The 23,546-nt window shown below is 39.1% G+C and overlaps 2 protein-coding genes across 4 annotated transcripts; both read right to left on the reverse strand.

Moving 5' to 3' along the window:
• Positions 1-156: 156 nt before the first annotated feature.
• Positions 157-16,735, reverse strand: lats2 (large tumor suppressor kinase 2). Of its 2 annotated transcripts, none has more exons than XM_065248972.2 (9): positions 16,536-16,735; positions 12,097-12,294; positions 11,563-11,971; positions 7,048-7,180; positions 5,442-6,967; positions 4,687-5,269; positions 4,203-4,385; positions 3,992-4,098; positions 157-3,873 (listed from the first exon to the last, which is right to left on the reverse strand). In XM_065248972.2, exons 3-9 carry the CDS (start codon positions 11,902-11,904, stop codon positions 3,340-3,342), a joined length of 3,408 nt encoding a protein of 1,135 aa, XP_065105044.1. In that variant the 5' UTR covers positions 11,905-11,971; positions 12,097-12,294; positions 16,536-16,735; the 3' UTR covers positions 157-3,339. The 2 variants fall into 2 exon arrangements, with proteins under 2 accessions (XP_065105044.1, XP_065105043.1); XM_065248971.2 differs by having other exon boundaries at positions 12,071-12,294.
• A 2,173-nt stretch (positions 16,736-18,908) lies between these two features.
• On the reverse strand, positions 18,909-23,543 carry LOC135731025 (uncharacterized). 2 transcript variants are annotated; one of them, XM_065248973.2, is made up of 2 exons: positions 23,228-23,543; positions 18,909-21,205 (listed from the first exon to the last, which is right to left on the reverse strand). In XM_065248973.2, exons 1-2 carry the CDS (start codon positions 23,403-23,405, stop codon positions 19,863-19,865), a joined length of 1,521 nt encoding a protein of 506 aa, XP_065105045.1. In that variant the 5' UTR covers positions 23,406-23,543; the 3' UTR covers positions 18,909-19,862. The 2 variants fall into 2 exon arrangements, with proteins under 2 accessions (XP_065105045.1, XP_065105047.1); XM_065248975.1 differs by lacking the exon at positions 23,228-23,543 and adding an exon at positions 21,340-21,435.
• Between the last annotated feature and the right edge of the window lie 3 nt (positions 23,544-23,546).

A 23,546-nucleotide genomic window follows, 5' to 3' on the forward strand; every position in this document is an offset into this window, starting at 1 on the left:
TGACTAGTTATACTACTAGTTGTATAGTCAATACTAAAGTATACTACATTAAAAACGTTACTTAGGTTCAGGTTGTTATAACATCTAGTGTGTGCCAGCTTAACGCTTAACACTTCACACACACACACACCAATTCATTCAAATATACAACAAACAAGTGGATGATTTGTTTAATTTAATTTAAACATATACATTTACACAAAAGGACAGTGAAAGCATTTCTTGAACAGTTTTGACTCACACATAAATGTAAAAAAATGAGATATAAATCCAAATGCATACTGCATGTAATACTGTAGACATGGGGGTAAAAAGTTAGCTTGGTAAAGAGAAAAATAAGAATAAAATGATACAAAAAATATGTATATCTGTATAAATATATGTTCAATAGTAACAGTATTGTATAATACATTTAGCGATTACAAACGTCAAAAAGTCCCAACCCATTCATCCGTTAAAATATAAAAACGTACACTGAAGGAACACTTCCATCATCACACAGTTCAAAACACAGTCTAAAGATTGTCAGTCAACACTTTCAAAAGTAAAACAGAGAATCCATCCTTAACACAACACACACATTACATTCAAAACCCCAAACTTGACTCTCTTTTAAATGCTTTTTGACATATTCATCCATTCTGATAAATATGGGTTAATATAACATCAGTCACATTTAATGTCACACTTCATTAAGCTCAAATAACTTGTCTGACATAAATCAAAAGGTATGATATACCAATTGTAATTTGCATATATGATGTCACACAGTATTTCTCTTTAATATATGTTGAAATGTCTCTCTTAAGAATGATATTACTGACACAATATAGAAAATAATAACATTTCTTATCAACTTGTGGTTTTAAAGCTTTTTCTGTCAAAGGGTGTGAAGGGCAGTTTAACTATATTGACCTGATATGTCAGTTTGGTCTAATGCAAGCATGTGATTGTCAGTCAACTTGAAAGATTATTAAAGAGAACATTTTGTGCAGTGACAACCCACAATCACAACAAATGATTAGATCACAGCAAGGCATAATGAAATGGACTTATCACAGGAATTCATAAGAACTGCCACAGTCTTAGTCAAAACATGCATATACTGTTTCAGTATCTATTCGGTCATGAAATCCATCTACATCTCATACAGTCCCAATTGACAAATCTTGAATCTTTATCTTTCTCAATCTAGCCTCCAAAAACATCTCTCTTACAGTCAGGACCGGCCTGACAGCAAGAAAATGATGTATTTCCATCTCCAAAATACTGATCAGCTCATGGTGGACACACTCACACATTCATTAAAAGGCACATAGTTCGTCTCACACCAGATTAATCACACTGACAATCAGTTCCACACTTTATACAAAGAGATAGGGGGAGGGAGGGAGAAAAGATGTATAAATGAAATTATGATAATAATGTACTTTATATTGTAAAATTAATAACAATAAGCAGCATTGGGTCATGAAACTATACTGAAAATATATAAAAATCACAATAATATATACTTTTACATAGCATAATTCAATTTTAGAGTTATAAAGGCTATTTGTTGTATTTAGAAAATTATATAAACGTATTTTCTGTATTGCACATAATCAAACCAGATACGTTTGACTTCTCTTTAACCACTTTTTCACTGTTTTATTAAGAGTTTCTGCAACTGCCTTAAAGTATTCTTTACGTTTTAGTCATAGATCGTGTTGTTATAATACTGTGCTATGCCTGATCACATGTTGGGATGGTGCAGCAGGCTCTATGTCAACACGTTTTTGCTGTTTAGTTAAATATGTATAAAAAAATCATCTGATGGTGATAAACAAAATTACTTCCAGTGGATCTGGATAATTGTGAACACGCACAACAAAAACAAACCTTGACTTTTGAGATCTGCTTGAAACTATGAAACTAATGTGATTATGTTTCAGAGAAACTGGAAAAGAATAAAGCTGAAATAGTTTAAATGTTATGCCTGGTTGCAAAAGAAAAACGCTGGAGTTTCCACCAGCTTCTGTGCTGTTTAAAATAAAAGTTTTAAAAGTTAAACCGGTAAAGCTATGGCGTTGCTCTGAATTGCTGCAGTCTGAGAAAGCACGCCTCTAAAATCAATGCATGATGTGTGTTAGATATACGTGAATGCGACAGATGATCAAAACTATTACTGAAAACAGGTTTAGTAAGGCAAGCCTTTAAACAAGTTAAATCAAGCCAGCACTACTTGAATGAAGCAATACTTTGGCAATTAAACTAACATACTTTGAAATTTTTGAATACTGCAATATTGCATGCAGTAGTTATTATTAAACATTTACAATACAGAAGATTTTTTTCTCAATACTGTGTCACTTAGTAAAGCACCATTTGACCTGATATAATGACCCATTTTAACATAAACATTATATTTACAAAATGCTGTTATGAGTGTATGTAACTTCCGAATAGATTGTGATATTTTGGACTTAGCACAATATATAATGAAGAACTAACTGAACACCAGTCTATAGCATTTCGGAAGGACATGATTGATTCGTTTCACTGTGAACTAAACATTTTTTGCCAACAAATTAGTCTAAGATCACAAGGGTCATTAGATGCAATATCTGAAAACCCGACTTTTGACTTCCATTCTAAAGAAAAAATGTTTGTTTGCAAAATCCTGTCATATACTTTATATGGTTTTATAATAAAAATAATCCTCAATAATCCTCCTCAGTTGTTACTGTCAATGTTTTTGCATGTTGCATTCATCATGTACCACAGAGGAGGTTTGTAATGTATTTGTCTGCTCTATGATAACGTCTCCTCATCATAAACTAACTTAAGAGCAACCATCCCAAAATCAGCTCTCCTGTAATCCTCACCATGGCCTTTATGGTGTTTGGAATGGCTGTGTTAACATCACCAGGCTAAGAGAGGTGAAGGATGTGCGAGCATAAACACTGGGTTATTTTCATTCAGTGGAATAAAGGAATGAGACAGTTGACAGACCACACAAACCATGAGAGTAGAGCGGCTTGACTGACAAACCACAGAGCAAAGGCTACACATCTCTGTTTTTGTGCTCTCTGGTAGCCAAATCTATCAATCACAAGAGCATCCATGGACTAAGCTGTATAGCTTGTGTACTTCCTTGGTCCCAGGTCACAAAAGATACTTTTGGAGAAATGCAATGTTGCTCATTTTCTCCATGTTCTTCCATCTATTTAACACGTAAGAAAATACATCATGAAGAGAAAGTTGGATTAAAAAGGAAGGGCTGGAGATGCAGCATGTTAACTTGTGTAGCCCTTAAAGGGTTAAGTTTGAGCAGCATAAACACCTAGTCCACCATTCTCAGACATAAACTGGCTCACAACCTTCTCCTTGTTCTTCTTCTTCTTCCTCTTCATGAAACTCTTCTTCCTTTACCCTTATACTATTGGCTCCACAACTACTGGGCATGTTTTGCATTGCCTCAGGGGGCTTGGGATAACGGAATGGGCAACCATTATCATCAAAAAACCTGCGAAAGGTGAATTCATAGAAGGCATGCTCTGGGTGTTTGCCATGAGGAGAACAGAGGGTGTCCCAGGTGCGGGTGCTGTCCCCACTGTCACTCCAGGCCCCTGGACCTCCCTCCTCATCCACGGGATCAAAATTTGATGTATCCATTGGGTGGGCAATCTTGGGTCGGTAGGGGGCAGGCTGTGTGCGAAGATTGCTGGAGAAATCAGTTTCGGTAAAGAACGGGTGAGCTTTTATCTCTCCAGCCCCATTGCCTCCCAAACGCTCTTCGGCTGAGCAGCACAGCTGACCGATGATGTCAACTGCTTCAGGGCTCAGTTTTACTTGTGGAGGCACCTGCAGAGTGTTTTCCCAGTTTATTACCTGTAAAGGTGACAACATCAGTTCAGCAAACCTTTTTAGTCCACAATCACATTTCTATTCATCTTCATTGACAATAAGCAAAGGAACCAAGGATGCTGTATGTATGTATCTTTCTTACCTTAAGCTGTGTCTCTGTTGGGGTTGGAGCAAGGAAGGGTGGTTGCCCAACCAGCATCTCAAACAGGATAACTCCTACACTCCACCAGTCACACAACTGTGTGTACCCTGCACATTAAAGACAGTATGACACTTTTTGGGAGAAGAGTCCTATAAACTCTATATTAATTACCATTAAGGCAAATTCTTGGCTGAATTTGTGTTAGTCCTACCTTTACGCAGAAGCACCTCAGGGGCGATGTAGTTCGGAGTGCCCACCAGAGAGTGTGCCAGGCATCGCTGGTGCTGACGTGTCGCCCGCTGTTCAAAAGTCATGAGCCGATCACCACAACGACAGTTGGATACATCATCCCAGAAGTCACTTGGCTCCATGCTATCCTGACGGATATGGTTCCCTATACAGTACAATAATGCTAGTCATTAGATATGAATTATTCACAGGGATAACGGTCCCTACACACTAACGTGTACATTGCATCTGCGAAAGTTGCAGTAACCTGTGCGACCAGACTAGAGTTGTTCAAAATAATAGATTAGCAGGCAATGCAAACATCAAATAATTTTTTTCTGCATTTCAATAAGCATTGCTACTGATTTGGTAAACACTTCAACAGTGTTTAACACACTCTTTCAAGATAAAGTTATTAAGGTAATTTTTCAAAACCTACGAGCATCACCTGTCCTCATTTACTTTACCTTTTTGGTAATACTTTGAGTTGTGAGTCCAACGGAACCCAGTACACAGACCAAAATCAGTCAGTTTGATGTGACCATCCAGGTCAATGAGAATGTTGTCTGGCTTGATATCTCTGTGTATGAAGCCCATCTTATGCACACTCTCAATAGCTAGGGTCAACTCTGCCACATAGAACCTGGCTAAGGGCTCTGGAAAAACCCCCATACGAATAAGTAGGCTCATCATATCTCCTCCAGGAATGTAATCCATGACAAAATATAGACTATCTTTGTCCTGAAATGAGTAGTACAGTCTAACCACCCATTCATTGTCAGCCTCTGCCAAGATGTCCCGTTCTGCTTTCACATGGGCTACTTGGTTCCGGTTAAGAACATCTTTTTTTCGTAGAGTCTTCATGGCATATAGAGCCCCTGTATCTACTTTGCGTGTAAGACAAACCTCACCGAAGGCTCCAATCCCGAGAGTTTTGATTTTGAAAAACATAGATTTGTCCATCTTTGCGCGCCGTAGTCGATTGTAGTTGGATTCCTTCTGGTAAAGCATCTTCCTCATCTGTTCCTGCTCTGCCTCTGACAGACCAGCCTGGTGGAGAGAGAGAGAGAGGTTGCATTTCATGACATTAATAATTTGCACCTGACATTTACTATCCATTTATATTATCCAAATCAAACTAAATTGATAATACATTGCAATTCAAACATTTTGCTATTAAATTCATCAAGAAATGCATTTTGTGTTCAAAGGTCCAGCTCACCTTGGACATCTCCTGCTCAAGCTGCATCCTACGGTTGAGCTTCTGTTGGTATGTCTTCATCACATTCTCCACATGCTGCTCCATGTAGAACTTGAAGGCAAAGGGAGAGTAACTCTTAATACGTGACTCCCTCTTCTCTTCATCACGGGCGTTTTTTCGCACAGGCACAGGTGAGGTCTGGATCTGCTTCTTATCTTTCACAACTTTTTCTCCTTTGCCTGTCTTGGCTTTGTCTTTGGAGGCAGGTTCCTCCTGCTTTCCTACTGAGGCACTCTGTACAGTCCTACTGGTCGCACTGACTTCTTGTAGTCCAGACTCAAGGGATGCAGACTCTGCTGCAGGACCAGATCCAGGCAGGAGAAGAGATTTGGGGTAAGGTGGAGGCGGGCAGCGGTGTTCTTGGTTGGGTTCCAGGGTAAAAGTCTCATCTGGTATATATCCATGACACTCTTGTGCTTCTTGTGCTTGTGCACTCAGCCACCCAGGGTGGCATGGACCCACTGCTGTCTTAGGCTCAGGCCTCATGACCCGTATACTCTTAACAGGTGGCTGGATTGGTGGGGAGGTCACTGCAGTGATTGTATTAGGTGGACCCAGTGAAGCTTCCTGCTTGCCAGCAACAGCAGCTGTAGGTGGCAGTGTCTGCCTCACAGTCACCTTTTGGTGGTTGTTGAAGGAATTGTTCCTACTAGGGCCATGTACTTCCCCTCTGAAGGGCCCCTGTGGCTGCCTGGCTGGCGGAGTCCCCATAGGAACTTGGGCTCCTGACCAGTGATGCTCATACAGATCAAGATTAAGACTTGCCCTTGAAGGGGTAAGGAGGCTTTGGGGAACATCTGAGAACTCTGCACCCATTGCTCCAGAGGCTACACCGGGGGGGCGTGGCATCATGTGAACTTGGTGTGAGGTGGGGCTAGCTTGGCGTGGATGCGAATGTGGTGGGAGATACTGGAAGTTAGGAGGGTATCCACCATTATTTTGGCCCATTGCTCCCTTGCCTGGCATATTAACATAGTTTTCTGGTGGCAGTTGGGGCATCTTATTCTGGAAGGAAGCACTCCTTTTGACCCCATAGCTGGAGGGCTCCATCATATGAGGCCTATAGTCGTAATGCGGACTAGGGCCACCTGATGGCTGTGACTGGAGTTGCATGGGTGGTCCAGGCACACTGTAGCCCATCATAGCCTGATCTATTCCACCTGGGTAACCTTGGGGAGCTGGACCAGGTGTGTACATAGGATTCCCAGGATTGCTTTGGCCAGACATGTTTGTGGAGTAGGCACCCATACTAGCGGGACGACCCATTGGGTTTCCCATAGCAGGACCCTGTGATGGGTTGGCAGGTTGTGTCATGTAGTTAATAACAGGTGGTCCACCCATGTACCCACGAGCCATCTCACCCTCAGCCCCATAGCTAGCTCCCTCATACAATGGAGCTCCCATTTGGTGATAAGTGGGCATGGCTCCATCCCCAGTGCCCTCAATTCCTGATCGGTGGTCCATCATATTTGACATGCCACTTTTTCCTGTAAATTTGAAAGTAAATCTTGAGTCAAAATGCAATTAATAAAATCTTAATGTTTTTTGAGGTCAATTGCGCACATACCTGGTGAAGTTTGTTTGATAACACGTACAATCTGTTCATTGTGTGGGTCCAGGTAACTCATTTTGCTTATGTATTCCAATGCTGCCTCAATGTTACGGCTTCCGGTCTGTTTCAGGGCACGCACTGCCATTTCCTGTTTCAGAAAGTGAGAACGTTCAGAACATAGGCATCAAATGCGTTTTTTTCTAAATGGATTTCCTGTCATTATACAATGACGCACAACTTATACATTCATAAGTGGCATACAAGTCTTTAAGTAGTTTCTGTTGAAGCCTGGCCTGTCAATGACTAAATAGTAAAAACATACATGTAAAATCCCATTTTTAAATTTTTTTATGAATTGATAGGATTCCTACTGTAAAATGTACATTTATGATTCACAAAACAGTATGTCAATCCACGTTATGCTTCTTTGTTTCAATACCTTTCTATCGTATTCGTTGTAAAAAATGGATCCCTGTGCACCTTTAAACTATTTACGCAAACGTCTGTACGTGTAGCAGACATGCATATAAATACACACCAAAAATGCATGCACCCAGCAGAGACTTGTTAACAATCCCTGCAGCTGCTTCCTTTGCAAGTTATGCACAAACTCCTTCCTGTACCAGTCCTTCAATATACAAAAGCAAAAAAACAATATGACCCGAGCTTTGCCACACATACTTGAACAATCATCAAGTATGAATGCACACTAATAATAATAATAATAATGCTTTTTAAAGACTCAAATGATACATAGATCTCAAACTAAGTGGATCTTCACTGACAACACACTCTACAACAGCTCACACCTTGTTCACAGCAAAGACCCAAGGATTAATCTACAGATTTCCTTGTCACATTTTGTGACTCCAGTGATCCAAAATAAAACAACTCAGCCATGTACGATCTTCTTTGAGCAGAGACCCACACCTATATGAGGAAATCCCCTTGAATGGCATATGATCTCATTCAGAAGACATTCTGCCCAAACCAAATTCTGAAGCGCAGCGTCTTAAATTGCCTCCAGTGGCCATCCATGATACTGCACCAAGCATGCCATGGAAAAAAAGGGAAAAGTGCAGGAACGAAAAAAAATCACAAACAATCAGTCATACACACCATGGGTATACTCTGCATGCAATGCCACATCCACACAAATTCTACACATTCCCTAAGTGCTAGTTAGATTTCTTCTTATCTCTGTGTATAGTCACCAGTATGTCTAAAATGTGTCAAGTGTCTGGGGAACACAACAAATAAGCAATTACACACTTATGCAGTGCTATAGTCTGTACTGTACATATCACCAGGACAAACAGTGCACAGGAAATACCCCAAACACATGCTGTCTGTCTATGATCACAGTTCTCGGAAGAGCAACTGCTCTCTGTTGCATTCCATCACTGTCCATTCCAAGGGTGTGTGCCTTCTCGTCCCCCATAGTGATTTAAAGGCGCCACTCTCTCTCTCCTTCACACACACTCGCACACCAATCCAACATGGACTTCAGTCTGGTTTAGGAAAGGGCTGGGCCTGGGTTTGGCCCTTGGTCAGAGTTTCAGCCCTGACCTCCAATGTCATGCGGGCAGATGTTCCGGACATTCCACAAAGCAGGAAGCAAGAATTCCAACTATGTGGAAATGTATGTCCCTTTAAATTTTCACTTCTCTTCCCCTCTTTATTTTGGAGATCCTTCAATTTCAATTTGTCTTTAACGTTCATACCCGCTGTTTCCAAAATATCTTGTTTGTATTTTCACCCGTGTCTTGACGGTCAGCACCACAAGCCTCAAAGCTACACCAGACATTCAATCTCTGACTGTGGTGACGGTCAGTACCCACACAAAAACACAAACATTTGACATTTTATCTTCCTGTACTGAAGTGACATAACTGTATTCAGACACTGTTCAAGAGACATTTTATAGGCTTCCACTCTGACCTAAATTTCGAAACACATTCCACCATTGGACATAAAATTAAAGCCATATGGAGGACTCTGAAATATAGGAGCATATTTACATCAAGGTCAGCGGACGGACATATAAAAACGAATTTATAACAAATTTAATCCTACTTGTATCCTTCAATTTGTCAGGTAACACCTTTATACACCAGGGTCCTACATGGGTCCTGTTTGATAAACCAGCACCCGCAGTAATTAACAACATACTCGTTATCCGACAGGAGCATCAATTTACTTCACACACCGTATTGTGTGTATTCATACACAAACATCACATACATGATAAACGCAGGCAGCTTTTCATATCCTAAGCTCGAAACCACAAACACATGCCACGCTCATTTTTATCCAAACCCACTCCATTTCCCAACCAAAACATTTCCTCTTTTAAAAGTAGTTATGTAACCATCAGTCGCCTCACTGCGAAAACCAACGATAACGATCAGGTAAAAAAAGCCCAGGGAAGGACCAGAAGCGGCCATTTTTTCTGAAATGCACAGAGTTTGACAGTCAGACTGCACCACAAAACACAAATTTCATGTTTTCATAACAACTAAAAACATACAATTCAGAATATGAAAATAAACATGTTAAGAGAAAAAATGAAAAGGAGACGACAAAGTCTTGCAGAATCAGGACCGTAAGCAAAATACCTTCAAGGATAAAACTACGGCAAGAGCGTATTCAGACAACCTAATCTAAATTAAGCCTGACTCGATTCTATACTTCATCTGATAGCATGTCTGAGCTTCCAGAGACCTGAAAAAGCCCCATTCCAGTCTCTATTTAGCCATGTAATAAAGCTTGTCATAAATGCAGCACTGCTCCCTTCATCTAGGCCTCGTAATTCCACTGGGCCGTGGTGGATTTCTCGGTGGTGTTGTGCATGGGCTTGAGCACAGCATTCCTCGAATGCCTAATGCAATCACAGTGCCACTCTAAGAGCTGTATCATATCGTAAGCAGCAAAGCCCCAACACATAATTATTAAAAATCTGACGAAGAGTTTGTATTGGAGAACATGAATGCACAAGATATTGTGACATCAGATCCAATATCGCCCATGACTTTTGGTTGAATGTCCTCTACATGTTTAACATAAATAAACAAAGAGGCCAACAAACACCCAATATACTGCCTTTTATTAACAATCATTAGAAGTCCATAGTGTTTGAATACCTGTAATGGTTCACCATTCATTTGTCACCCAGTAAGTATATTTGTTTACACAATACCTAACCAATAATATATTTTGCTAGAGAGTGACTGAAAAACAACTGCTTTTGCATATCAATTTGCCAGAACCCAAATACACCGAAACAAATGTGGCTCTTAAAGGCTGAAGTATGGTCAATGTTTACGCATACGCAAGGGTCAGCGTACAGTGCGCATGCACAATTTTTGTCATCATCAAAAGAGTGCATGCGTACTGTTTGCACACCGCTAGATTTTTTAAACCCTGCGTACATTGTATGCGTAGGTTGCGCATCCACAGGCAGAAAAATATATATATCCTAGGAGACGCATTGCATTTTGTCGCAATGTGCATGCATCAAACTTCAGTGTTTACCAGGGTCACAAACTGGCTTAACACCTTATTAACATATGTTTCATCTCTGTAAATTTTTTTATTACTGCTCTTTGTGTACCTGCATAGCAAGCAACATAATGCTATATTAAATGTACTTCATCATACAATCATATTGAGATGAATAACCAAAGTCCTGATGAGATTAACTTTTCACATGGTGACAATAATATGATTGACGTGAAGTGCGGATGAGCAATCTGATCATGCATTATGTTATCCTCGCTGTCACAGAGAGTGCAGCTCGTGCTTGTGTAGCACGTTTAACGCGTGTTTTAAACGCAACATGTGAACGACCCCTTTAACGTTTACATCAATAATCAAACAAATATAAAAGTAAGTAAATAAAAATTATATTATATTTCTGACAGCAGACGTGGGCCGCAGAGAAGGGGAAGGAGGGCCACGAATGGCCTGTGGGCCAGGAGTTTGAGACCACTGGGGTACAAGTTCGAGTCAAATGCAAGTGCAATTGACTGAGCGTGTACATTCAAATACACATAAAAAAATTACTACTATACTCTGGGCTTAAGATACCACATTTTTCATACTGCAGATGAACCATAATTAGATGTCATGTTTTGTTTTTTGAGGGGTAGGTGCCCAACTTGGCTTGTAGCACTCATTTGGTTTAGTTAAGTTGGGAAATCTGACTCGCGTTTCAACATTACACTCAATATTATGTAATGATTTAGACTTGGCAAAGACCGGATGGATTGTGCTGCATATCTACTGTATAATGTTCAAAGCCCTGATTTTTTCTAATCCTCTACAAAGTTCATGAAACTATTGCTTAAGTCAGAAACCACTCTAAACTAAAACATTTGAAAAAAAACAACAACATTAGAGACCTGTAATATTAACTGATCATTGATCATTTGCTGTTAAATGACTTTTACAAAATAAAACTAAATAATTTGCTGACCAAGATTCAATATAGATACAGACACAAACATTCCTTATCAATCTACTTCTTACCTGATCACAACCAGCATTGACAAGCTCCTGCAGCAAATGCCTGCTGACTTCTCCAGGGTGAAGTGAGCCTTGACCAAACTCAAAAGGCATCAGAGACTTGCGGATCTCTCGTAGGGTGTTTTGGTAGTGGTTGAACTTCTGGGGCTGTCTCAGCTGTTGTTGCCTGCCAGCTTGGTCTTTGCTCTTAGAGTCACCCCCTCTGCCCCCCTCCCCTCTGGAACTGCCTCCATGAAGCGCCTGGCTAACCAACTTCGCCGGTTGCTTCAGTCCCTCCTTGATCTCCTGCAGACGCTGGCGCGTGTTGCCCACATATGGGGCAGCAGGGAAAGTCTTAGGCCTCATGAGTGAGCGTGGCCTGGTCTGGCTTGCACTCAAAAAGCTGAGTACTCTCACACACAAACACTTCACACTTGGAAAAGAAAGAATGGTTCTTTCAATTACTTAGTCACCAATGTCAAACACATTAGTACAACCTTACAATTCCAAGATTTTAAGTAACTGTACACACCCAGGATAAGTTCGAGGTTATCTAACCTAAATAGATAACAGGCTGCAGTGAGAAAGATGCGATGGAAGATTAGAATTCCTGTTGTCGCTCGTCTTCGCTTCTGCTGGATGCTGGCGTACTTGCATCCAGCAACCCTTTTAGGGCTTATACTCCCCCTCCTCCCAAGACATGTGAGGGGTTATGTCTGCGTGCTTGTTCCATCTTAGTCTGGTATGCATCTTTGCCTGTGGAGACAGGGCAGGAGTTAGATAGAGGGGTCAGGATGAGGACCAAGCATGTCCAAGGGCCTTTATCAATACTCAGTCATAAGTTTAAAAATCTGCTTTTTAATACTATGCTTTAATTTAGGGCTGAAACGATTCATCGAGTTACTCGATTTACTCGATTCAAAAAATTCCTCGAGGCAAAAATTCTGCCTCGAAGCCTCGTTAAATTCCTATGACACGCACTACACGCGCCGAGATCTGATTCACACGGACCGTTGTTCAATGTTCTGGAAGCACATCATAGCGCGTGGTTCATTTTGAATTTAGTTGGCGCGATGGCGGAGCGAATATGTCCATAAACGGCAGAGAGAGACTGTCTAAAGTTTGGGATCATTACATTCAGCATCTGGACTGAAAACATCCACTGTTGTTTCACCAAGCGTCGATGAAACAAGGTAACGTAGCTTCCGCTGATTTTAATCCCATACTGTATTTGTAGCGATGTCGTTATGCGGTTTGACTAGATATGATGTTTAGCTTTGATGTTTTAAAGTAGTAAACGTATTCACGTTCAATTGCAGGACAGTATAGATTAAAAAAAGAACCCCTTGACACACACGCATGCACTACAGGTGTGTGTACCAAAAAACGGCACCACAGTGCAATCATATATGGGCAACTTGTAATCTGACATATTTTGTTCAATAATAATAATCTCTGTCTTATTGGAGTTTAGCATAAGGAAGTTATTCTCTCTCACGCGAGTCAGACCGATCGCGCAATGCATCACATATGCTTAAACTTATGTAGCCACGCAACAATAATTTCAGCATGCATTCACTGTATACAGCGGGAGGTGGTGTTGTGATTTTTCGAACGGATTCTTACTTAGCCTAAAATGCACCGCAATGCAAGTGATGCAAACCAAATGCAGCGTTCTATTGAAAAGTAATGTATGTATTTCTGCAGTACCAAAATGCAATGAAGCAACTGAACGTCTGACTGGGGTGTCACTCTTCCTCACGCACAGAACGCGTGCACACGCACAAACACAAGTGCACGTGCGCGCATACACACAGGTTGTTACCATAGCAAATAGGCTCACCCCAGAAATGATATATTATATGTTAAAAGCCTAGTGGTAAATGCTGCAGGTGTAGAAATGTACATAAACCAGATATTTACTTTGATGTCAGGGCTAGATTACAGCATGAAACCTGTTGTGCATATTAATAAATTAAAGTGTTTAATTGTTGGCACTGGCACTTATAAACACTAAATGGGTAAAAAATTGAAATAAATAGGCTTATTTCTTGGAGCCAAATACCTCTGTTTTTTTAGAAATAAAAGCCAAATGCTTGAACATTTTACAGCCAAGTCATTTTCGTTATGCATTATTTGTTTTGGTTGTTTAAAAACACACAAAAAAAATTATCCGATTACTCGATTAATCGATCGATTCAGTGCTAGATTAATCGATTACAAAAAGAATCGATAGCTGCAGCCCTACTTTAATTTTTCAAATTTTAGTTAGAGGAGCATGCACTTTTGATTCAGCTTACATGCATGAGCATGTATAATTTATAAAACTACTCCACAAAAGCAAATAGCCTACATAAGCTTTAAGTATATTTATATATTCTACTATAGTATTCTGCTATTCTACATCTGTAGGCTATATGGTCCTGCTATGTAAAAAATTTAAGAGTTCAGGAAAACAAAAGTGTGACCCTGTCTGTAAAATCTAGGCTAAAGTCTTATAATCTACTGATGAGATTAAGAGCATCAAAGTGTGATTTCAATCATTGATTTCACATTGATTTCAGTCTTTGACATGACCTTACTCAGTCAATATTAAAGATATCAAGGTTATATTTTTACAGAATGTTCTTCACATTATCTGGGATCATTTTATGCAGAAAACAGTACATCACAATAGTCTATAGCAGTGGAACTCTCAAACGACGTGCACCTGCCTCTGTGTAGGGTGCAACCATTTGGGACAGCCACCAAAAGAAAACTCATAACATAAAACAATCTCCAGCTTAAAACTTGAATCAAACGAAATATATTAAAGGGACACTCCACTTTTTTTGAAAATAGGCTGATGTTCCAGCTCCCCTAGAGTTAACATTTGATTTTTTCCGTTTTGGAATCCATTCAGCCTATCTCGAGGTCTGCCTTTACCACTTTTAGCATAGCTTAGCATAATCCATTGAAACTGATTAGACCCTTAGCATCGCGCTCAAAAATAACCAAAGAGATATTATTTTATTTAAAACTTGACTCTTCTGTAGTTACATCGTGTTCTAAGACCGACTGAAAATTAAAAGTTGCGATTTTCTAGGCTAATATGTGTAGGAACTATAATCTCATTCTGGCGTAATAATCAAGGACTTTGCTGCCTTAACATGGCTGCAGCAGGCACAATGATATTATGCAGCACCGGAAAATAGCCCCCTTGGTAACTTTCAATAGCAGGGGACTATTTTCGTAGTACCCCAGAGTGCAGCGTAATGTCAAGCATCTGCTGCAGCCATGTTACAGCAGCAAAATCTTTGATTATGATCTAAATGGATTCCAAAACTGTAAAAATTAAATATTTAACTCTAGGGGAGCTGGAAAATTAGCCTATTTACAAAAAAGTGGAGTGTTTCTTTAAATGATACAATGTTGTGCTGTTATTACAATAAGTAGCCTTATTGTTCTGATCTTTAATTACACAGAAATCATGATCAATTAATGTATTTTTTTAAAAATGTCATAAAACGCCCTCCAATGGGGACCCGCCCCCAGTTTAAGAATCACCGGTACCTTTCTGATATCATAAAAGAGAAAAAGATTTAGATTTAAGAAGTTCCTGTAGCTCAGCTTGTACAGCATAGCACTACACATGTTAGTCATATGTCCCAAGAGACATCTCATACAGCTGTATTAATACAATTGACTTAAAATTATATTAATATACAACTGAATGACACTTAAAATGCAAATTTAAATGCTCCCAACATAAACAAGTGTGTTGCTGGCAATGTGTTTCAATGCAATGTTGTTTAATAGAAGGAAAACAGAGTATGAGCGATTATAAATGTGTCATTTAGGTACAAGACACTATGGTACTGTATATACCTTCAACTACTGATAACTTCACAATATATGGCACATGATACGGACATGAGAGATGTACAACAATAAATGTGACCCCTGCCTGTGAAAACCAGTCTAAAAATCCAATTATGAGACTTGGAGCATCAAAGTTTGATTTCACTTATTCATTTCTCATGGATTTTAATATTTAAAATTGTCTCATATTAGATATTAATATACATATTATAAAGGTTATATTTTTACAGGACAGTTTTGTACATTATGTACGATGATTTTATGTAGAAAATAGCTAGTCACATAAAATAACTTATAACTTAATAACTTTAATAACTGGGTTTTCACAGAGAGGGTCACAAATGATGCAGTGATTCTGAACCAGTGAAAGAACTAATAATCTGACAATATCAAAAGCCTACATACAGAACAATAAAACACTAATATAAAGTAAATATAAATGCAGTGTCAATGTAAAGTCCCTAATAGAAAAGTAAACATCTATATATTTGTGTATGATTATTTTGACTTCGTGAGATGCATTAAAAAAACTTGGGAACAGTATCAATAATTTGTTACTCATTAGTAAACATTACCTGGCTGCAACTAGAACTAGTGCAAACAGTACTAGCGTCTGATTAATGCCAAATTTCATGCGTTTTTAGCGTACCTGTAACGTTTCAAGATGATCTTATCATTCAAAACTAATATTTGCGACGTTAAGTCAGAGCAGGGACGTAAATCATTTTTTCTACGTCGGCTGTGAAACGGGATAGTCATATAAACCACAAAATAAAGTTTTGATGATGTAATCTCGCGTTCTTGTTATTACAGCACACATTGTGTGCGATATACATAGTTAGTTATTGATGTATTAAGAATACAAACTAAAGATACAAACCAACTTTAAGAATCGAAAAAGTTGCGGGGCCTTTTTCAGTAGAGCCTAGAAATTCAGCTCTGTGCGCGACTGGAGCGAGAGGAACGCAGAACTCCGCATTCCAACGCTGTTCACTCCTAACTCACTTTAAGTAACAAATACAACTTTTTCCTTTTAAACGGATATGCGTCTGCAAATCGACTAAACCATTCCCTTAAAACGTTTAATAGTCAATGTTTTTCTAAAAAGACATATATCATAGTTTCGAGCTACTCACCATGTGATTTAAGAGGTACCGTAATCCAAGAAACTGGTTTAAACTGAAGTAATAGACTATCTTTGATGTCGTGTTGCCCAAGGTTCGTCTTTCGATCTCCTCTCATAAAAGGCACAGAGTGAAAATCATGGGATTGTCCTCCATTTTCTCGCCACTCACGGCAGAATTAGAATGCAGTACAAAGTTGGACACTTACTGCATTGTTAACATTCCTGAGGAGTCACGTGATGTATCCATGCACGTCAGCACTGCACATACCCTGGGCGGGGCTTCCTACATTTACAACACTATTCAATAGCTGGGATTCTCATCTGATACGACAAGCAGCCTTACAAATATAATCACTGTTAGGGAAAAACATTAACGGGCAAATATACAACCCCTATGCTGTTTACATAAACCCCTTTAATTGAACAGGTTTAAAAAGTTTCCCTTAAACTCCCTTAAATGTGTAAATATTTGTCAGTGTGATAAAATATGATCTAAAATAAAGGTGCATCCCACATATTGAACCATGTCTTGCTAAAACAAGACATACAGGGGTGGTTTCCCAGACAAGGATTAACTTAAGTCAGGACTAGGCCTTAGTTTTATTAGGAAATATAAGAACTTTTAATAAACTGCCTTATTTTAAGGCAAAACAAATGGCACTTATGTATTTTAAAGAGGCAATAGTACAATACTTTTTTAAGATGTCAAAAAAAATGTGGTGTCCCTTGAGCACATATGTACATTTTTAGCTCAAAATACCATATAAATAATTTATTATAGAATGTTAAACTTGCCACTTTGTAGGTGTGTGCAAAAATGTGCTGTTTTGGGTGTGTCCTTTAAAATGCAAATTAGTGGATGATAGGGCTGGGTATCGATTCAGATGTTCCAGATCGATTAGATTTTAATTCACAAGCTATCGATTCGGTTCCGATTCTCGATTAAATTTTCGATTCCGGTTCTCATGTAGGTTTTTATACTCGATTCTCGATTCAACTCAATGAATATAGATTTAATACACATACTATATTAATAAAAAAGAACAGTGAACAGCAGTTTACAAGTGGGTAATTAATAAAAAGAAATTAAAAGCCACAACACGTCTTGCTTGCGAAATCTAAAATGCTTCCATTCCTCTGTTCAATGTTTGTGAAAATAAATATGAAAAAAATCGATTCTGCTCTTTGAGAATCGATTTTTAATCAACCACGTTTTAAAAAACGATTAATCGAAAAATCGATTTTTTTGCCCAGCCCTAGTGGATGAAGTGCAAACACTGATCACAATGATAGTTGTTTGTTGCAATTGAAACTCAATTGTGCTATGAATAATTTTCTCTCTCTCTTTTTTTTTCTGCACTTAATGGCAGTGCTGTGGTTGGATAGTGCAGATTAAGGGGTGGTATTATTATAATAAGAGCTGCTTATGACATCATAAGGAGAGCCAAATTTCCACAACCTATTTTTTCATGTGCTTGAAGAGAATGGTTTCCAAAACTAAGTTACTGGGTTGATCTTTTTCACATTTTCTAGGTTGATAGCATAGATATATACACTAGATGTCGCCTTGCCTACGGCAGTTCATTGGACCGAATGCGTCAACTAGAGCCGCCATCTTGAAACAGGGGAATCCCGCATCAGCGTCATTGTAGGCAATGGTGTAACCGAAATAAAATCACCATAAATCGTCATGAACGCGATTTTCTTTGTTTTCTTTTGGTTCGTTTCAACAGTCAGACATGTATTTAGCGTTTAGTCCAGGAAAAAACAAAAGTTTTAATTTTATGAAAATTTACTTTTTCTAACTGTAATGCATAGTGCTAGTAGCCCTTTCATCCATGCGCAGCACAAAAGTCCGGCATCGTTCATGAATTCGAAGTACAGGCGGAGATAGCTGCTTTACCTAGATACTTCCAATGACAAGACCCCTGTTCTAAGATGGCGGCGGTTTTGACGCATGCTCAGAGCCCCAAGGCGACATCTAGTGTATATATCTATGGGTTGATAGAAGCACTGGGGACGCAATCATAACACTTAAACATGGAAAAGTCTGATTTTCATGCCATGGCCCTTTTAGTTTGGACAGCTCTTACATTTATTTTAGTCTAGGAGTAGTCTAATCCCTATCCAGGAAACCGCCCCACAGAGGCAGTTTTCAAGACAGGGTTTAGATAGTTATTTTAGGACATTTAAGAAGTTTTTTTTAAACATACCTTAAAAAAATACTGGTGTGCATCTTGAGATGCATTTTAGTTGAGGACTAGGATAAACCCTATCCAGGAAAGCACCACACAATGTACAAACCTTCAAGATTTGAAATGTTCAGATGAATATAGGGATTTGAAAAATAAATTCCAAATACAAACACATCAAAGTACTCAAATCTTTATGGACTGACATTTTCATACAATAGCCTACATAACAAGATGCTATATTAGTTAAGTGTTATAATGGTAAACTTTGCACATACAACACATGAAAACATGTGGAACAATAATATGAAACATTTAGCATAGGCTGTCTAACCATACACTCTAAAATAATGCTGGATCATTTAAAAAAGGAACAAACCCAGCTGTTTAGTCAAATTATTCGTGAAAATGTTTATATTTGATCCAACAATGGCTTTAAAATTGCCCAGCATAGGTTAAATTACAACCTAGCTAGCAGCTGGTTTTGTTCCTTTTTGACTCAATGCAGGGTTGTAAATAGCCCATCATTTTTTAAGAGTGTACCACTGATCAGAACACACACAGTGTTAGATGAAAGCTGGGTATAGCAAGTGCACTGATTGAAGTTCAGGCTCCAGCTTCATTGAGTATATAATGGTGAATACTATTTGTGAACTAATGGTTGTAACAAAGCCAACATTAAAGTACTTGTTGAAGCCAAAATATTTATACAGAAAGCAAAAAGATGATATAAGAATCACATTGAGAAAGGCACTGGAAATCAAGCCGTTTGTTCAGTGCTTTTGATACTTTAAATTCTCATCATACAGACTGTTCTCTTCAAAATGCCACATTAAATTTAACCTATGAATGTAATGCCCCATATCAAACCAAAACATCAACCTTATGTAAAAAAAAAATAGAGAGTTAAATTTTCTAGGTGATGGTTTAGTGAACTAAGTGTATTGAATATATTTGGTATAAACTGGTCCTTAAATTGCATACCACAATGTTTCAATGTTCCTGGAAATGTTCAAATCCCCTTTTAACAAAACAGGGCACATAAAATAAGCATTTTGTTAAAATGGGGGGAAAAGGTGCATTTAGACAATATAAAGGCAAAGATCACCTTTAAACAAGGAGGAGAGTGTTTTGAACATTAGAGATCACTCCAGAGGTGCAGCGGAAATGCACAGGTTATTTAAGGCACAGGCAACCTGCACTATCTTATCAAAAGTGCTTACATTGGATGTGCGATCTGTGACTGTGAAGGGGCTCTCCACAGGTCCAGTCAACATACAATATCTTCTCTTGACCATTTCTATTACCCGCTCCACATGCCTGTGGATGTTCAGATTATCTGAATATGCACCCATTAGTGAAGCGCCATCTTCATTTTGTCCACTCTGACTGCTTTTAACGTAATTACTGGTGATTTTGAATTTGGCTTTGCGGGCATCCACCAAGTCATCGATGTCAAAGTCACGTTCAGCAAGCACAACATCACCTGGCAGTAGCTTACAGAGGAGACCACAACTCTCCACTAGACTTTTGTCACTGACATGACCTGGTGATCCGCCTGAGACAAACATGACCACGCCTTGTGGTGCAACACCTATGACATACTTTAACTCATTAACTAAGGCTGACTGGGTGGGCATGGAATCAACCTGTTGATTTACATCTTCTTTTTCCAGAGACACCCTAAAGCAATCAATGATCACTGCACAGTCTGGGTACGTGGAACGCAAAGCTGCGGGTAGGTTCTTTCTGAGCTCCACTCTAGATGGCCAAAAAACAGTAGTGGGCACCAAGGTGGTAAACATTATGTTGATAATCCGATGGACCGTCCTGGTCACTGTGGCAACTTTTATCCCAAAACGATAGGCCAAGTCTTTGTTTCTTAGATCAAGCCGAAGTCGCATCAGCGTTAAGAGTAGCTGCTGGAACTTTGAAAGTTTTGTATTTTTGTCCCCTTTCATGTGTGGCAAGAGAAGCAACATAACCGTCTCAAATACGAAATAGTTCGGCAATCCTGTATAGAACCTAACCTTTTCTGGATCATTCCTGAACGATGCCTCAGTGAGAGACATCTTTTCAACCGATTCCCTCAGTTCCATATTCTCCTTTTTAAGAGCTTCAAGGCTGGACTGATAGTCAAAGGACGTGGTTGGGATGTTTATTAGTGGCTTATCTCCTTGTATTATACTTGTCAGTGCGATTTCCTCCTCTCTGTCATCTTCTTCATCATTATCATCCTCCTCTTCATTACAACTGCTTAGTGAAGAGGAAACACTCTCCATCTCTTCTTGACTGTGAATTTGGCGACTGTCTTCCAAGTAACGTCCTTGTCCTTGTAGAAAGAGCAAAGCATTGGCTGCTTCCACTTGTGCCTCTTGTTTATCATAGACTTCGCAGGCACTTGCTTCCTTCATATTTGGGGACAGTGGTGCTGTAGTAAACACTGAAGGTATGTAGTCTGGTGATCTTGGATTCTTCACTTGTTTTCCTGTAAATTAAAAAGGAAAAATTACCATCTATATAATATTTACAGTAAAGACAGTAAACGTATTACAATGTTTGTATTTGTAGGCTACTAAGCAAAAATACATACTACTTACTGCAAAAATATAGTATTTTTACCTACAACCATGGTTGCCAACTCCATGGTTTTCCCACAGAATTGTGGCACTTTTATAGTGTTACCGCAGGTTGTTTTTCCCCATGTGTTAAAGGCAGGGTGCATGATCTCTGAAAGCCAATGTTGACATTTAAAATCACCTAAACAAACACATCCCTACCCCAATAGAATCTGGAACTTCTTTTGATTGACCCGCCCCACACATACACAACCCAGGCAACGATGTCGGTTAGTAGACATGCTGTTACTGCTGATTGGCTAAAAGTAGGGTGGCCATTCGTGCCAGTTCCGCCGGACACGTCCCGAACATGTTTTCGGGTTCGTTCTCCGGAAGTCGCGTTGCTCGACCGCATACGTCATCGAGGTTCTGACATTTCACTTAAAATACATTACAAAATTAAGATTCATTTCTTTTAAGACATACAATCATTGTAGTTTCATTCTTACCTTGAAATGGAACGGTTGCTTTTTTAAATTAAACCTGAAATATTACACCTTGATGGCGTATGCGGTCGACCAACACGACTTCCGGAGAACGAACCCGAAAACACATTCGGGACGTGTCCGGCAGAACTGGCACGAATGGCCACCCTAGCTAAAAGTGTGTTTTGGTACTCAGCCCGACTCCCTTTTACAAAATGTTTTTCAAAAATCATGCACCCCGCCTTTAAAGGTGAAATGATTTTGTTCATCAGCTGTCAATCTTAAGGTAAGATGATTTTGTTTATGGAAACAGACCATGTACTAAACAACAATTTTCTGAACAAATGCGTGTAATGCATAACAAAGGTATTCAAGATAAGCCCATTAATAGCATTGCTGACATCACGGGCACGCGTGTTGAAATTCTGAGGCATAAAATCTGTTTTTGCCCGAGTGGGACTTTAACAATGCGTCTCATGCAATATCCACTCTTTGCCAGATGGTTGTAGTATTTTTTTTACTAAATATACAACAATAAATACGTCAAGTCCGACCACCGGAAGCATTTGATATTTTGAGCTTTCAACCCGGAGGTGTTTTTAGTTCACAGCAACTGTTTGAAAATTTGTGTCACTTTAACCGGTCGATATGCTTCCACTAAACTCTGGACACTAATGAAAGGTAGGTGGACATGAATATATATATTTTATCTTGGTATTGAAACATGGTACTCTAAATCTATGGAGGAGAAGGTATTTAAATGAATCGCAGAAATTTGGTAGTCCCATTTCTGGTAATAGACTACAGTGAATGTCCTGTCAGAACATCAGAACTGCAAGCATCGTTCTAAAAACCATGGTTACCATGGGTCTGATGCCCATTCCAACTAAAACAGTAAATGTTCATGTTTTAATTTGAAAGAACTTACAAAATGATACATTCTGTTTAAATTTCATGCAAATATCTGATATATGAAAAAGTTAAAAGCAAAAACATGTGAATAAGCAGCATTTTGGGTCACACACCTTCCATTGACATCCATATATAACTTTTCCTCTGATTTCTAATATTAAAAATATAACCTTCTCAATCTTCAATGGATTTTTTCAATCCAGGTATCTTTGTAAAAGGGAATGTCTGCTCTGTCTAGTCATGTGATACATTTTGAGCTTTGGGGTTTTTTTTGTCATCATACCTACATGTTTTAAAATAGTTTTGTTTGCCTTTTGTGCAGTGTTTTGGCAACCTTGCTTAGAACCCAAACTTTATCACCACTGCAAACATTGACATGCTATTTTTGTGGTGGTGTTACAAACATAAAAGCATTATCTGTCTTAACAGTTAGCATTACTTTTGCTAATCCATCAACACTACACATCTTCAAACTGTAGTATTCTCCTTTGCGCCCCTATAGTTAATACAAGGCATACACATTACATTTAACGGCAAAATTCTGTCTAAATATACCTGAAATGAAGTGGGTGCTGCAGAGTCTGCTGCCCTCGTTTGGTATCCATCCCTCACGGTTCACAGCAGCAATCCACCGCTGCTTCCGCTGCGGGTCTCGTGGAAACCTGTAGAAGGATAAAGTGCTCCCAGGAGTCCTCCTGTTTCGACATCCAGCCACTACACACGTGTGAACCATATTAAGGCCCCTAAATACGTGGACCTATCTACTTTATCCCTGCTAATATTTACAATCTGACTCCCAAAATGGCGTCGGAGTAGAGCGCACGGGCCAACCCAATGTCGTCACTTGAGGGCCGTCAACGCTTGGCTGCGATTG

This window comes from Paramisgurnus dabryanus, chromosome 15 (assembly GCF_030506205.2).
Source record: "Paramisgurnus dabryanus chromosome 15, PD_genome_1.1, whole genome shotgun sequence".
NCBI classification, from domain to species: domain Eukaryota; kingdom Metazoa; phylum Chordata; class Actinopteri; order Cypriniformes; family Cobitidae; genus Paramisgurnus; species Paramisgurnus dabryanus.